This window comes from Setaria viridis, chromosome 3, assembly GCF_005286985.2.
Source record: "Setaria viridis chromosome 3, Setaria_viridis_v4.0, whole genome shotgun sequence".
NCBI classification, from domain to species: domain Eukaryota; kingdom Viridiplantae; phylum Streptophyta; class Magnoliopsida; order Poales; family Poaceae; genus Setaria; species Setaria viridis.
This window is the reverse complement of record NC_048265.2, coordinates 29,063,914-29,079,316: the sequence shown is the minus strand read 5'-3', so window position 1 is coordinate 29,079,316 and position 15,403 is coordinate 29,063,914. Positions and strand designations below refer to the sequence as shown.

General features: G+C 45.0%; 1 protein-coding gene across 1 annotated transcript in view; it reads left to right on the top strand.

Moving 5' to 3' along the window:
- The first annotated feature begins 5,863 nt into the window (after positions 1–5,863).
- LOC117849201 (uncharacterized) overlaps positions 5,864–15,403 on the top strand; it is a 49,367-nt gene continuing 39,827 nt past the window's right edge. Inside the window, exons 1-6 of the mRNA XM_072292406.1 lie at positions 5,864–6,052; positions 7,564–7,908; positions 8,686–8,862; positions 9,540–10,061; positions 10,169–10,228; positions 14,081–14,357. Of these exons, the coding sequence (XP_072148507.1) occupies positions 5,864–6,052; positions 7,564–7,908; positions 8,686–8,862; positions 9,540–10,061; positions 10,169–10,228; positions 14,081–14,357 (1,570 nt within the window). The remainder of the gene's footprint in view (positions 6,053–7,563; positions 7,909–8,685; positions 8,863–9,539; positions 10,062–10,168; positions 10,229–14,080; positions 14,358–15,403) is intronic.

The window sequence follows — 15,403 nt, the reverse complement described above, 5'->3', positions numbered from 1 at the left end:
ATTTTCACTATTTGCAACACTTAAAGTTTTGAAGTGAGATTGAATTGCTACTGATTTTGAAGTTTTGAAGTGAGTTTGAATTGCTACTGATTTTGGTTCTAGTTTTTGAACCTCTTCCTCTCCAAATTAGACAAAGTGCTAATAAGAAAAGTTGTTGGGTTTGTAAAGTTTTACAACTCTTAGATTGACAAAAATTCAAGTTTCTATATAAAATTTCAAGTTTTAAAATGACCCCAAATTAAGCTTTTAAAAGGGCAATTTGGACCTCTCATGTGCCCAATGAGTTTCTAATTACCCTAATCAAGCTTAAGTAAGGTTAAATTAGCTAGGGTTGTCACACAAAGCACCACCAAAAGAAAAGAGGAACAAAAGGAATAGGTCCTTTTTTCCCCTTTGTTTTTGTTTTTTTCCTCTTCCTTTCCTGTTTTTTTTCTTTCTTTCTTTTCTTTCTTTTTTTATACAATTGTACAGCAACAACTAGCTTGGTATTCATGACAAACTGAACCAAATTGGAATCTTGATAGATATGAAATCAACAAACAACAGCGGCAATGGTGGAAGAGATGAAAACGTGACAAGAACTCGAAACTCTAAAAGGCTAGACACTAAGACCAGCAACTCGACACAACTGATGCAATGGAAGACTCAACAAGCCCTAACTAAGCAGTACTAGTAAAAGGCTCAAAGGATCTTTAGGATTAAAGAAAACTAATATATTATTTTTTAGCTTTTTTTTGGACTGTAGAAGATTAAAAACAACAAAAAACTGGAAGTCTCTGACCGATCAACATTGCTCTAATTACCAACTGATATGAACTCATTGGGTTGATTCCCGATCCTTTGATGAGAGAAGCTGGATAACTCGATTTGGGGATGGAGACGATGTTCACTGCCCGACTACAACCATCCAAGCATGCTGCACCTTATCAACCTATATACCACCTCCAATGGTCGCCGCAATCTTGTGGAGCATGATCAACCAAACCACTAGGATAATTCCTGTAAGCAATCAAGGAATAAGAAAGAACAAATAGAACAAGCAACTCAATTGCAATATGGAGATAAAAACCAATCTAAAATCACAAAGTTGGAGTTCTGAATCAAGTAGAACGGATGGTCTAGCCGACACACGTGTCTACAAGGAAGTAGCAATGGCTAAACTTTTAACAAGACAAAATCCAACTGTTCCTGGTGGTGGCTAAGGGGTATAAGAACGTAGGAGGACGACCACAAGGGTGTTGCAGTTGTACCAGTCCTAGGACATGTCCCTAATGGGCCCAACTTGATACATGGCCTATTGGGCAAAAATAAGATGACGCAGCACCTTGGATAAAAAAACCTCTCAGTTGTAATTTTATTATTGCAGCCCCCTCAGAACAGATATGAATATGAGTCTAGATCCATATGAAAATAGACTTCATGAGGGTTCCATGGAGTACTTGAACGCCCAAAATGGAGTCCAGATGAAGTCGTGGCGGCTGTTGCAAGTTGGCACAATGCTGCAGTCCGAATCAAACCCCAAAACATGTTGGATTTGATCTCTTTCTTTCCTTTGACCAAAAGTGACATGGTGGCCTGGTGGAGGATGTTGGGAATACTTGGACTTGACCCTCAATCAACTTCTTTGGTCCTCCATGCCTTCCATATATGTTTAACACTCTTTTTGATCCACATATGTATTTCTAAAAATGAGAATGAACACACATCATGGTGCAACATCAATTCATCAAATGTATCATATACAATCATAATAAAGAATTGTTTCATATGTGAATCAAAAGTTACCAATGTAATTCTATCCGAGCAGGTGATGTCCTCATCAATGGCTGGAACAACCCATTTCATTGATGACTCTTGGACACTTAGGAACATCATCATGAGGTAATTAGAAACAACGCATTACTATTGCTAATGCATTCTGATTTATGTTATTAATTTGTGATTGTGTTTCTATTTTTAATTTTTACATTTTTTTCATGTATATAGGTTCATATATGTGCCTGAACCACACACTGTTGAGGTTATTTCTGAGGTGTTATATGAAGCTTTGGTTGAATGGAACATTGATGAGAAGGTCACGACTGTGACTCTAGACAACTGCAGCACAAATGGTGCTCTAATTCCTGAACTTGTGAGGAAGATTGGCAAAGGTAAACTGTTGCTAGAGGGTAAACTTCTGCACATGCATTGTTGTGCCCATATTCTGAAATTGATTGTGAAGGATGGATTAGATGTGATACAACCTGCAATTGCAAAGATCCATGACAGTCTAGCCTTTTGTATAGCCACACCTAAAAGAGTAGAAAACTTTGAAGAAATTACAAAGTATGTCAAAGTTTTGACTAGTAACAAGTTAGGCCTGGATTGCAAAACTAGGTGGAATTCTAGTTACAAGATGCTTAATGTTAGTTTACCTTATGAGCAAGCTTTTAACCGAGCAACACGTGTAGAGAAGTTATATGTTTGTGCCCCTAGTAAGGAAGAATGGGCTTTTGCTACATAGGTGGTAGGAATGCTCAAGATGTTTGATGACATCACTGCTCTATTTTCTGGAACTAATTATGTGACTACCAATGTCCAACTCTTTAAGATTTATTAGGCTAAGATAAAAATTAAGCAATGGTCTGCATGTGGAATTCCTATTATAGAAGAAATGTCAACTAAAATGATTAAAAAGTTTGACAAACATTGGAAGGATATTCAAGGGCCAATGGGAATAGCCACTGTTCTTGATCCCCGGTTCAAAACTGAGTATCTCCTTGGGTTGTTTGAGTGCTTGTTTGGTCATACATCCGAAGAATGTTGGTAGAAAGTTGAAGATGTTAAACCTCTCTAAGTGATTCGATGAAGGAGTGCCAATTGGAGGATGATGAAGATAACACTAAATCTTCAGTTCCTTCACTTGCCAATTCAGGCTTCCTGTCTACAATTAGCGCTCATGTCGCAGGTTGAAGGCTAATGGCAGCCAAATTCAGAACTGAGCTTGACAGGTACTTGGATGATGAGTATGTTCCAGTAGAGTGTGATAACTTCAAGATTCTAGATTGGTGGAAGGTGACTTGGATGTGGTATCCTACATTGTCTAATATAGCACGTGACATATTTGCTATTCCGATCAGCATAGTTGGAAAAAAATCTACATCACCCCAACATATCGAGGACTGACTACATCACCCTCTCAACTATAAAACTTGATTTTTAACCCCCTCACTTTTGTAAAACCATTTAAAAGACCCCCTATGGTGGTTTTGCAAGGTGGTTTTGCTACTCTAGTAGGCTGATGTGGACTGAGATGCTAATGTGGATCGGTAGGAGCCCTCCCCCTCCTTTTCTCCCACTATCTCCCATGGAGCAAGCACTCATCTGTGTTGGCCCTATGCAAGCCACCCCTATGGCCCTCCACAGTGCCATTCTCCCCAGGTTCTCCAGCTGCCGCCACCACCACGATGCGCATGACGAATCCATCCTGGTAGAGCAGCGGGCTATGCAACTGGCCTCTGATTCATTGGCCAACGCTTGACCACCTCTAGCACTATTGAGAGATTCTTCAGTGTTACAGCCGCGGCTTTCTCATGGCCGATGAGGCTGCCAGACTTAGGCAGTCTGAATGTCTGATGAGCGGCGGTAGGACACCCTCTAACATGAGCAGCACCTCACCCTTGTGCAGCATCTTAAGAAGCTTGTCCACAGCTTGGTTCTTCACCTTTGTGTGCTCGATCTAGAGCCTCACGAGTAGCTCCTAGACATGCACATGCATCAGCGACATAACGGTCCTCGCGGCAGCCTCCGATGGCGATGACGAGCTGGAGGAGTCAGACAACACGCTGCTCTTGACAAGCAGCACAAAGTCTTAGAGGCAAGCTCAATCAACACGCTCTGTGTTTGTAGCTTCCTAGCGGCTCCCAACACTGCCTTGTGTGTGGACTGTGAATGACATCAAGGGCAGCATCTCGCACGGGCAGACTGCGCTAATGATAGTGGCGGCTGGCGGCCGGTGACCTCGCAGTTGGGGGAAGCAATGCGGAAGAGGTGTTGGAACAAATGGCTGACGGCGAAGGCACGTCTTTGCACGGGCCAAGTGGACAGGCGCAGCTCCAGCAGCTCAAGGACGGGTGGACCAAGACAAGCAACCATTGTAGATTAAGGGGGAGAAGGAGAGGGAGAAGAAGAGAACCTAACCTCTACCACTTACAAGTGGGGTCCTCATGTCAGTCAGTCCACGTCAGCCTATCGATTCATCTCAGCGTGGCAATGTGGCAAAACCACCCTACAAAACCAGCCCGAGGGGGTCCTTTAAATGGTTTTGCAAAGTTAAGGGGATTAAAAACCTGGTTTTATAATGGAGGGGGTGATGTACTCGACCATTGATATGTTGGGGGTTATGTAGACTTTATCCACACAGTTGCATCAGAGTCTACTTTTAGCACCAGTGGGTAGGTTCTTAGTGAGCACCGTAGCTAGCTTACTCCGGAGATCTTGGAGGCACTTACGTGTTCACAAGATTGGATGTGGTGCAAGTATATAGGTATATATTTTGTTCTGTGCATTTCATTTCAATATTTTCTTATGTTATTTTCGAACAATTGTTGAAAATCTACTTTCAAATGCTACCAATGTTGACAAGCCTGAGACCTTTTGGAGCTGTCTTCAAGAGATCCACGAAGGGATGCAGGTGATGTGTTAACCTCTTCATTGTCAGATATTCCATTACATTGTATACTAACTGTCCCATCTTATGCATAAACTTCTACTTTGACATGACCCCATTATGAGAAAGGAAGTGAAGGATGCATCATGAGCTCCAAGTCTGTATAACAGCTTGCAATTCTAATATTTCAATTAATTTAGTGTCATGAACTCTTAGTTCAGTATTGTGTCGAATTTGTAATGCTGGGTATTGGAGACTCCCTTTTGATGAACTTGTATTGTGTGATGTGGTTGCTATGTAGCGGTCGAGGACATGTAAGTTGTAATGCTGTAATGCCATGGGAAATAGATGCTGCCTTGAATTGATCTGACACCTAGTGGGTGTATGATAACTTGGTGGATATTTCTTGGTTGCATGATCATTCTGAATTTCTAATGATGTTAGCTTTGTGAACTTTTGTTGTCTAATCATGGTTGGTATACTGCCTATAATTCTACTATTAAGTGGGGGTGGGTCACCTGATGGGTACCCGTTACCCATGCCGGTGGCAGGTGTGGGTGAATTTGAGACCCGACATGGGTGGTGGGTGCGGGTGATGAGGCGTTTCAACACTGTTGGGGGCAGGTTTGTTCATATGCCCCCACCGGGTTTCTCACCCATTGCCATCCCTACCCTGTCATTGCATTAGGGCCTGTTTGGTATGGCTCCACTCCAGCAACTCCACCAAGAAATCCAACCAAACAGCCCAACTCCAAAACTCCATGGAGCAGCCAACTCCATGGAGCTGTAGTGCAAATGGAACTGGAGTTCTGGAGCACCTCTTTTGCTGCTCCAAAGCAATCTCTTTTGAACCTCCTCGTGGAGTTGGTGGGTAATTACTCACCAATGCCACTTGTCACACAAAAAATGTTTCATTCTGTTCCTCCCAAGCCCCGACCCACGTGTTCCTGCCGCCCAGCCCCGCCGGCTGTCCCCACCCCAACCCCGCCGCCCATCGTCTTCGGACCACATTAGGCCGCCCAACCCCGCCAGCCGCTAAGCCCCACAGCCAGCCACCCCCATCGCCGCCCAGCCCCACTGACCATCACCGCTGAAGCCCAGCCGCCTGTCGCCACCCCACCGCCTGTCGCCGAGCCCTATCGCCTGCCGCCGTCTTGCTACCCCTCCCGAGGGCCCTGGCATGGCGTCGGCATCCCCTCCTGGCCACCCATGACCATGACGGCCTCCACGACGCCGCCGTCCCCGCCCTCGGTGCCATGCTCCTCGGCGGCAAAGAGCCCTGCCACTGCAAGGCAAAGGGAGGTGGGCGCTAGCAACGGTAGGAAGGAGGCCACGGCAAGCGGGAATGTCGCAGCGAAGCAGAGGAGCGCAGTGAGGGCGGTCACAAGCGCCGCGGACGTCGAGGTGCCCAGGGAGCGGTAGGAACCCCGTAGCTGCGACGCGGACAACACCGAGCAGAGCATGGAAGGCTTTGGCAGCGGAACAAGCAGCCATGGTTGTGCCTGCTGAGGCAAAGCTGCGAGCGAAGTGGGAGTTTGGAGTGATGAGCTGATTAGCCGCGGGCACATGGTTGGATTATGGAGGAGGGGGAGAACATATTCATGAAGCAAGAATGTGCCGGCTCGTGCTGGTAATCACGGAGCAAGAATCTTTGTGCTCATGTTTTGGCGCAATCGTTTACTACTCATGATGGAACGATGAACTGCACTTACAATAACTTGTGGATAGCTTTCTTGGTAGTTGATACTGCAAAAACTATCCAGGGGAACAAGAAGATGGGATAGAGAGGATGATAAGTGGGGCTTGAATTGGGGGGCAACAATGGCAATCCACACTGAAATCGGTATTTTTTTGGAGCTGAGAGCACCCATCTAGCCAAACACCCCAACTCCAAAACTCCATGGAGTTGCCAACTCCATGGAGCTGTAGTGCAAATGGAGGTGGAGTTTTGGAGCACCTCTTTTGCTGCTCCAGAAACCTCTCTTTTGAACCTCCTCGTGGAGTTGGTGGGTAATTAGGCCTTGTTTGGCACGGCTCCACTCCTAAACTCCAGCAACTCCATCAAAAAATTCAGCCAAACATCCCAACTCCAAAACTCCATGGAGTTGCCAACTCCATGGAGCTGTAGTGCAAATGGAGGTGGAGTTTTGGAGCACCTCTTTTGCTGCTCCAGAAACCTCTCTTTTGAACCTTCTCGTGGAGTTGGTGGGTAATTACCCACCAATGCCACTGGTTACACAAAAAAATGTTTCATTCTATTCTCCCTTCTATTCTCCCGAGCCCCACTCGCCGCCAGAGCCCTGCCCATCGCCGCCCCCGTGGCCGGCCGGCCCCGCCGCCCGTCGCCCGCCGCCACCCGCCGCCGCGCCCGCCGCCCGTCGCCGCGCCCGCCGCCGCCGCCTGTCGCCGCCCGCCGCCCCTCGCCCCTCGCCCGTCGCCGCCCGCCGCCCATCGCCCGTCGTCGCCCGCCGCCCGTCGTCGCCCGTTGCCGCTCGCCGCCCGTCGCCGCCTGTCGTCGCCCGTCGCCACCCGCCGCCCCGTCGCTACCCACCCCGCCGCCCGTGGAGGGTCTCTCGTGTGCGGCACAGTGCAGTGGAAAAAGGGGAAGAAGAAGATGGGATAGAGAGGATGACAAGTGGGGCCTTAATTGGGGGGCAACAATAGCAATCCACACTGAAATCGTTCTTTTTTGGAGCTGAGAGCACCCATCTAGCCAAACATCTTATTTTTGTTCTGGAGTTTTGGAGCGGAGCTGGCTCCATGTGGAGTTCTGGAGTGGAGCAGCTCCACCCGGAGTTGGAGCCATGCCAAACAGGGCCTTAGTTCTGGAGTTCTGGAGTGGAGCTGGCTCCACCTGGAATTCTGGAGTGGAGTAGCTCCACCCAGAGTTGGAGCCATGCCAAACAGGGCCTTAGTATCCCCCGTGCTGGCTCCACCGTTGCACACCACCTGTGCTGGCCACCACCTCCCCGACCCTTGGCCTCGACTCCCTGTTACTGTGGTTGTGGCCGCGCCATCGATGTGTTGGTGGGGGTGCTGATGCAAGCGTCGAGGAGGCGAGAGGCCGGCGTTGGTGGTGCACAGTGGTGGTGGAGGAAGGGAGGAAGTGCAACTGGGTTCTGCAGATATTGCGCGTGCAGTCACTATCAGCAGACGACACGGGCAGCTCCGGCAAGGACAGCGTGGTGGCTGATGCGGGCGAGGGGGGCGAAGGCAGCAAACAGTGCATGGGGTTCGACGCTAGTAGGGCTGGGCATTCGGTTTAAACCGGCATTTCGGTTCGGTATTTTCGGTGATAGAAAACTTCGGTGTTGACAGATGAAGAACCGATCGGTGTATGTAAAAAGCAAAAACCGACCAATTTGGTATCGGTATTTTCGGTTCGGTTTTCAGTGGACACCGAACTTCACTGAAGTTCTTTGGCCAGGCAAATAGATCAGTGATTCAAGCAAAAAACAAAGTACCAGCAGAGGGTGGAGAGCTTAGTGTGGGTTCTGCAGTTCACCACCGCCGGCGGCAGCAACCCCACACATCTTGGTCCACCGGTCAGCGCAGCCCCTCACGTCTGGTCCGCCCGCTGCCGGCGGACAGCCGCTATGTCCTGGTCGGACCGCTCACTCCTTGCGCCTCCTGCTAGCCGCCGCTCGTCGAGACTTGACCGCCGTTGATGTGGGTGCTGTGATCTGCTCGGGTGCTCATCTTTGGGTCGCCGTCATCCAAGACTCGAGCACGGAGTCAAGGGTTGGATGGATAAAGTCACGAGCGCTTTGTGCCTGCCTGCCGAAGTGACCAGGTGGGCTGAAGTCAAGGAGGAAGGCTCGATGGGCTTGACGGAGAGGACAGGAGGAGATGCGTCGTGGATGTTTGTCTCATTGAAGTTCGGTATTTACGGTAGTTCAGTTCGGTGGGGGATAAAAACCGACACCGACACCGAGTACCGAAGTCGCGTGAAATCAAAACCGACACCGACACCGACACCGAAATACCAAAAAACTGACATTTCGGTTCGGTTCGGTTTTTCGATTTTGGTTTAAAAGTGCCCACCCCTAGGTGCCGGAGCGGACAGGGAGGAAGGCTGCTTGGTGCATGAGGCGGAGGAGTTCGATTGGGTGGGCTTCTCAAGGTTTATGCGGAAGGTGTCGCTCGCGGAGGCGAAGCTGTATTTCAAGATGACCTACCTTTGTAAGTTTGCCTACATGGTCCCCCGGATCAAGGTAACAACCCAGTCAACCAAAGTGGATCTTTCTTTTAATCTACTTTGGTAGTTAGTCTTCTGTGAATCTTGTGATATATTTTTATATATTTTTTGTCAGCTCTTTTAATTTGTGTTTGATCATCTAAAACTTGTGTTTGATCATGGAGAAGGCCACCTATCGATAATGACTTCTATGGTCGATTTTTCTGATGGTGGGTTGGTTGCGTTGGATTTTTGTTGTCGAAGAACTAATAATGCCGCATGCTGGCTATGGCCTAGGAGAAATTATGAATTTCTTCTGAGATCTGACTTTTATTAGCATCAGGTTGTCCTTGAATAAAAAAATAAATCAGACTCGGTATTATCGTTTCACTGAAGCACTAAAATAACGAGCATTTCTGACGTTTTTAATGAAAAGTGGAGAGTTTCAGCACGTGCATATGGCTTCAGGAACCCAGACAGTTTGACTGCCCCACGATTCCCTTTTATTGTCACAATTAGTGCGCCTCCTTATATTGCTATGCTAGTTCTCTGGATTATGATTACAATTTATTGCTTATTCTTCTATTAGTGATTCGAAATTTTTTCTTGGTTGTGACACTATAGAATGCAGTCCAATCTTTTTTTACATCATGTACATAGCTAATGCTGTGTCCTGTGACCTGGTTCTCATACTTTCATTTGGTACTTTCTCAGCCGAAGTATCTCCAGAAATACAACATGAAGTTTGTGACATCCTCATTTCGTCAAGAGAGGGCTAAAGTGCCAAACTCTGGTGATCAAGAGGACCAGAAGCTCCATGACAGGAAGAACCAAAACACTGGCAAGAAGTCCACAGCTTTCAAGGACCAAGAATTAGCATGTGTTGCTATTACACATGAGAACCAAAGTGGGCAAGGGATAAACCCATTTGCAGCTTACCATGTAGCTGCATCTCCTGCCTCCTATTTGCAATCTCGAGCCATGGAAGTTCTTCCTTTCAGTTCTCAGGTTGAAGTGAAGAGTCTCCAGGCCATTGTCAATGGCGTGCATACTGGAGGTTTGTCTATGGAAGAGGCTTCGTTTGTGGCCACGACAAATTCAGTGACATCAATGGTTGCTGCAAAAGAGGAAATGAAGCAAGCAGTTGCAGATGACCTGAACTCTTCAAGAACTTGTCCGTGTGAATGGTTTGTCTGTGATGATAGTCTAAACAGCACAAGATATTTTGTGGTTCAGGTGAAGCAAATAATGCCCAATATTATACGTGAAAGGCTCAGATAAAACTAATACATGTAATTAGCTTAACAAATCGATTATTTATTGTCTCTTATTCAAATTTGCAGGGCTCAGAGACAATTGCTTCCTGGCAGGCAAACCTTCTATTTGAACCCATTAAATTTGAGGTACGTTGTAACATGTAATTGATCTTAAGCATCTAAAATTGCCAGTTAATTGATGTAAAATATCAAGAAAAACATTTTACAAGTTATCTCCAGTATTTATGATGTAACTTAGAGAATATTTTTCAAATTAGTATATTCTGCATCATGTTCTGCTCCATTGTCTAATAATGAACGCCAAATTATTACTACACGTTTTGTAATCTCCTCCTGAAGTTTCGGAAGCTTATATAGAAGATCCTTTCTCGCCTTTTCACCAAGACATCTCCCTAAATTATTACTACACGTTAACTTTCTTTTGTCTTACCCTGTGTTAATCAGCAGCAAAACTTCCACAACTTTTTCATGTTTGTAAATGCTAGCCTCAGCCCTTGACCGTTCATATTTAGGAGGCGTTTGGTTGGCACCCTGGTAACGACAATGGAAATGAAAATAGATTACAGTGGTATTGGTGGTGGAATGACTCTTTCCAGACTTTGTTTGGTTGCACATGGTAATGATATTAAATAACATTACAATTGTTTGGTCTGCAGGTCTGGTATCCGATTGCGGTCTTCACTTTTGAATATCTCATACAAATATGTCAAGAACATCCTTGCACAGGCTGACATAAATACTCCTCTAACAACCATGGTCTGCACGCTCACTGGGCAGTATACATAACAAAACAAATATGGTATGCTACTTTTGACTGATGCTTACATAACAAAGCATCCATAATTAACATCCAGGCTAAAGTTCGGGGCACTTTGGAATATCTCTAGTGCTCTAAACTTTGTTCTAAAGTGCCTTACTCTTGACTCAATGTGGGGAACAGCAGATATTCCACAGTTAGGTAACTTTTCAGCCAGATGAGTCTCAAGCACCGAACAATATCCATTCTTAAAGCCTCCCTCACCCTTCCACCTTGGGTCCAAAGATATCTCATACAAGGCTTTAACCAATTCATCATCCTTGGCAACAGTCCACTTCTTTTTATTCTTTCCCCTACCACTGATCGTTGTTGTTGAGCTTCAGATAAATCCATGGCTGCACAAAATGATAACATGTTAAAAGGAATTGTAAAACAAATCTACAAGTACTATACGAACTTTAAAATCAGTAAACAGAAACAAAAAAGCAAACCTCAATTAGAAACAGAAGCCCTATAATTATTATATAGCCCTTGAGCGAGAACATCTCGAAAATTAGTCCACTCATTATATGTCGACACACACGTGATAAATTCTGGTTCACTCATTTCCCCCTCTGTAATTTCCCCTGATGATTCCCCTAATGAGTCATCCTTCTCCATTTCCATTGGATCAACAGACATTCTTTGCAAAATTACATTGTGCAAAAGGGCACAAACCATTATTATTCGGCATTGAGTCTTTATAGGAAAATACGATGGTGACCTCAAAATTCCCCACCGACCCTTGAGCCTTCCAAAACACCTCTCAATGATATTTCTTGCTCTAGCATGCCTCATATTAAAATATTCCTCCGCACTGTGTGGTGGATTTTGTGTAGTCCAGCCACCCAAGTGATACCTTTGACCTCGGTATGGAGCTAGAAATCCATTTGCATTTGCATAACCAGCATCAACAAGGTAGTAACACCCTTGAAGAACACGCAACCCATTTGGCCTTGAAATAACATCTCGAAGCACATGCCCATCATGTGCTGAGCCCTCCCATCCAGGTAATATATATATGAATTGCATATCAGGAGCACAAAGACTAAGAACATTCGTCACAATGTCTCCTTTTCTTGACCTATACCTTCCTTTCAGCCTAGTTGGAACCGCTACCTTGATATGAGTTCCATCTAAAGCACCCAAAAAATTCTTAAAATATTTCCATTTACCATGCGTGCTATTCTCTAGTATAGGTTCAGGGGCCTTAAGTAGCAACTAGACATAAGTTGAACTGTCTACTAACTGTCTCACCACTTGGAAAGAAAATTTCTTTTATTGTTGAATTCTTCAAATGATGGGATAGTGTGTATAGGAATTGAGCCACTATCTCCTCTAGAGACATATTCCGTGTTGCTTTCAACCCGCTAACATCACTAAGCATTTCACACAAAGTGTAGAATGTTCTCCTGTCCATCCGAAGCTGGCTGATACAAGCAACATCACTATTGCAAATAAGGTTGCTCAACCTCACATTCCTTTGTTCTATATTTTTTATCCTTTGTTCAATTTTTAAACATCTCCTTTTATATGCCACTGCAAGGAGTGACCACATATAGTAGTAAATGACAATGATGAAAGTCATCATATTTCTAAGGGCCATGTTCCTTCTTCGTGTTCTTGTGGATAAAGGAAGGCGAGCCATATTGCTGTACATGATAAAAAATGCAAGTAAACAAGCATGGCATCCAAAATTGATTCCAGCCAAAAGAAGTACCTGTCAGTGACACCAAGTCTTATTGAGCGATTAATACAAGTGTGCCATTAAGAAACAGTTCAGAAATAAACAAAAATCAAAATAAAACAATGACCAACCACCCTGCAGGAGCTGAACAAGTCCAGTGTAAGCAACACATCTATGTACACCTACAAATGGCTCCAGATAAGTGAATACAAACAGCCATTGTCCTCAATGCTTTTTTTCCAACCCATATACAACACAATAATCTGGGTTGAAAGAATGTTTCAGAAAGAGTCATTCCACATGTGTATGTATTATTTAAAATCACGAAATACTGGATCAAAGAAGTGACAAGCGAACAAGAAAAACATAAACCAGATTACTATGCAATCAGCTGCAGACAAAGAAATTTTAAAGAACTAACAATATGACCTCATCAAATTGGGCACTTTTTTCCACATATTATAGTTATTTTAGAATGGAACTGCTTGACAAAGTGAATGAGATGGATGCGGCAATGTAACATGCATGCATCATGCTTTTGCTAAGGAATGGTCTATCCGCCTCTAATATCCGGGGAATGAGCTCCCGTGATGATAGCCGCCATAATTACCGGACGAGACACGGAAGCTACTACCACCATGCACAGCGGCACAGACGACAGAGGAGGGAGGATCTTCCCCACACTCGCACTACCACCAAGATCATAGTGGCTGGACGAACAAGCTATACTCGAGAATCAAGAATCAGGACTGCTTCGAATCAAGAAAGCCCGAGATAGATCGAGGAATACCTATGTCAAGGAGGCGTAAATCTTTCTCTTCCCCTTGCAGTTCCTTCTCTTCCCCATGCAAATCCTTCTATTTTCCTCGTTCTCCTCCGTTGCCTTGCAAAGGAACGAATCTAGGGTTAGAAGAGAAGAGTATTTGAGAGAAGGATGGGAAAGAAATTGCTCTTGTATGCGGACAAGGGATAGAGGGAGTGAGAGGGGCAAGGAGCACAGGCTCACCGCGGTGGCATGTGGTCGCCGGTGAAGCAGCTCGCGAGGAGTGGTGCACTAGGCGCTGCGCGAGATGGAGTGATGGGGAAAAGAAGTGGGTGACGTTATCACAAGAAGTGTCGAGGGCGGCGTAAACGTTGTGATATCGGGGAGGGAGGGGGGTAATGGGATGTTTACTAGCTGGTATCCGATTACGTGGAATCAGAATACGGAGATGGTTGCAACAAACATGTGTAAAGATATCGCTTAATGCCCGTAAACCGATTACGTAACATTTTCACGAAACAAACGACTTCCTTAGAAGCAATGACACATTACTGTTATCTTTACATTGAAGTAGGGTTCGACAAGTATAATGACTCCTATTATTTATCACCACGCCATTGATTTGTTATGGCATCTTCAGCTTATCATCCTCTTCTCCTACCAGAAAGAATTATTGCCGTATGTGATTCCGTATTTTGCCTACTTTTTCTGCTATTTTTTTGGGTGGAACAGGGTTTTGATGTGGTCGTTCATAGGGGAATATATGAGGCTGTCAAAGGAATATACCAACAAATTTTACCATATGTCAAATCTCACTTAAGAAGTCATGGTAAATGTGCAAGGTTACAGTTCACTGGTCATTCTATTGGTGGAAGCTTCGCTTTATTGGTCCCCGATCGGCCTAGGCCTTCCTTTTGGCCCCTCGCGTCCTGCTTCGTCTCCAAGTCTCCCTCAATACTCTGGAGCCTTTCTGAGCCTGCTGGCTTTTCATGGGACCAGGGAGCCTCAGGCCGATCAGCCTGGACCCTTTATGGACCCGCTGGCCTTCGTCTTCGTCTGGTTTGTTGCTCTTTCAGGGCTTTATCCAAAAATACACTTTTAGGTCCAATTTCCTACAAAAACAGAATATCCTCCAAAATATAAAGCACAAGTGAAAATGACCGGTTTATCAATAGTTTAGATATTAAATTTATGTCATTGTTGAACATAAATAGAGATAAAAGTGCGTCAATAACGAGCGTCAATAGCAAGCACGCATCTTCCCTTGCTTCCCCAAGGCCATAGCTCTACTACCGCTATCTTGGCAGTAAGTGGCTGCATATCAGGGGGTGTTTCAATTCTTGGGCTAAAGTTTAGCTCGGGTCACATCGGATGTTTGGATGCCAATTAAGAGGATTAAACATAGGTTAATGACAAAAAACATTGCATAAATGAGGGGTAATTCGCAAGATAAATCCATTAAACCTAATTAATATATAATTAGCACATATTTACTATAGCATGACATGTGCTAATCATGGACTAATTAGACTTAATGGATTCGTCTTGCGAATTAGCCCGCATTTATGTAATTATTTTTATCATTAGCCTAGGTTTAATCTTCCTAATTAGCATCAAATATTCGATGTGGTCCGGGCATAACTTTTACCTAAGGATCCAAACAACCTCCTCATTCCCACTTTGTGGTTGTCTTATCTGTTAGCGTGGCCAACTATGCCATTAGCTACGGATGTGTTTTCACTACCCAATAAAGTCAGCCTATGTCAGCCCTTAGGCTTGGAATACCCGGGGTTTGGAATACCCGGGGTACCAGTTGTGAAGAACACAACAACCATCATAAAACTAGACGTGCAGCCAGGATCCCATTTATTTCACAACAGAATTAGTATAACACTCACATGATACGATACACATTAACTTACAAAAGTATGAAACTTGGTGTTGGGGATCTGGATCAAGGAAGTCACCCTCGCAGACTAATTCTGAGGGGCTCACCTTTGTCGCCTTAATTACCTTCACGCTCCAATGACCGGGGCTTGCCTTGTTCTATAAAAA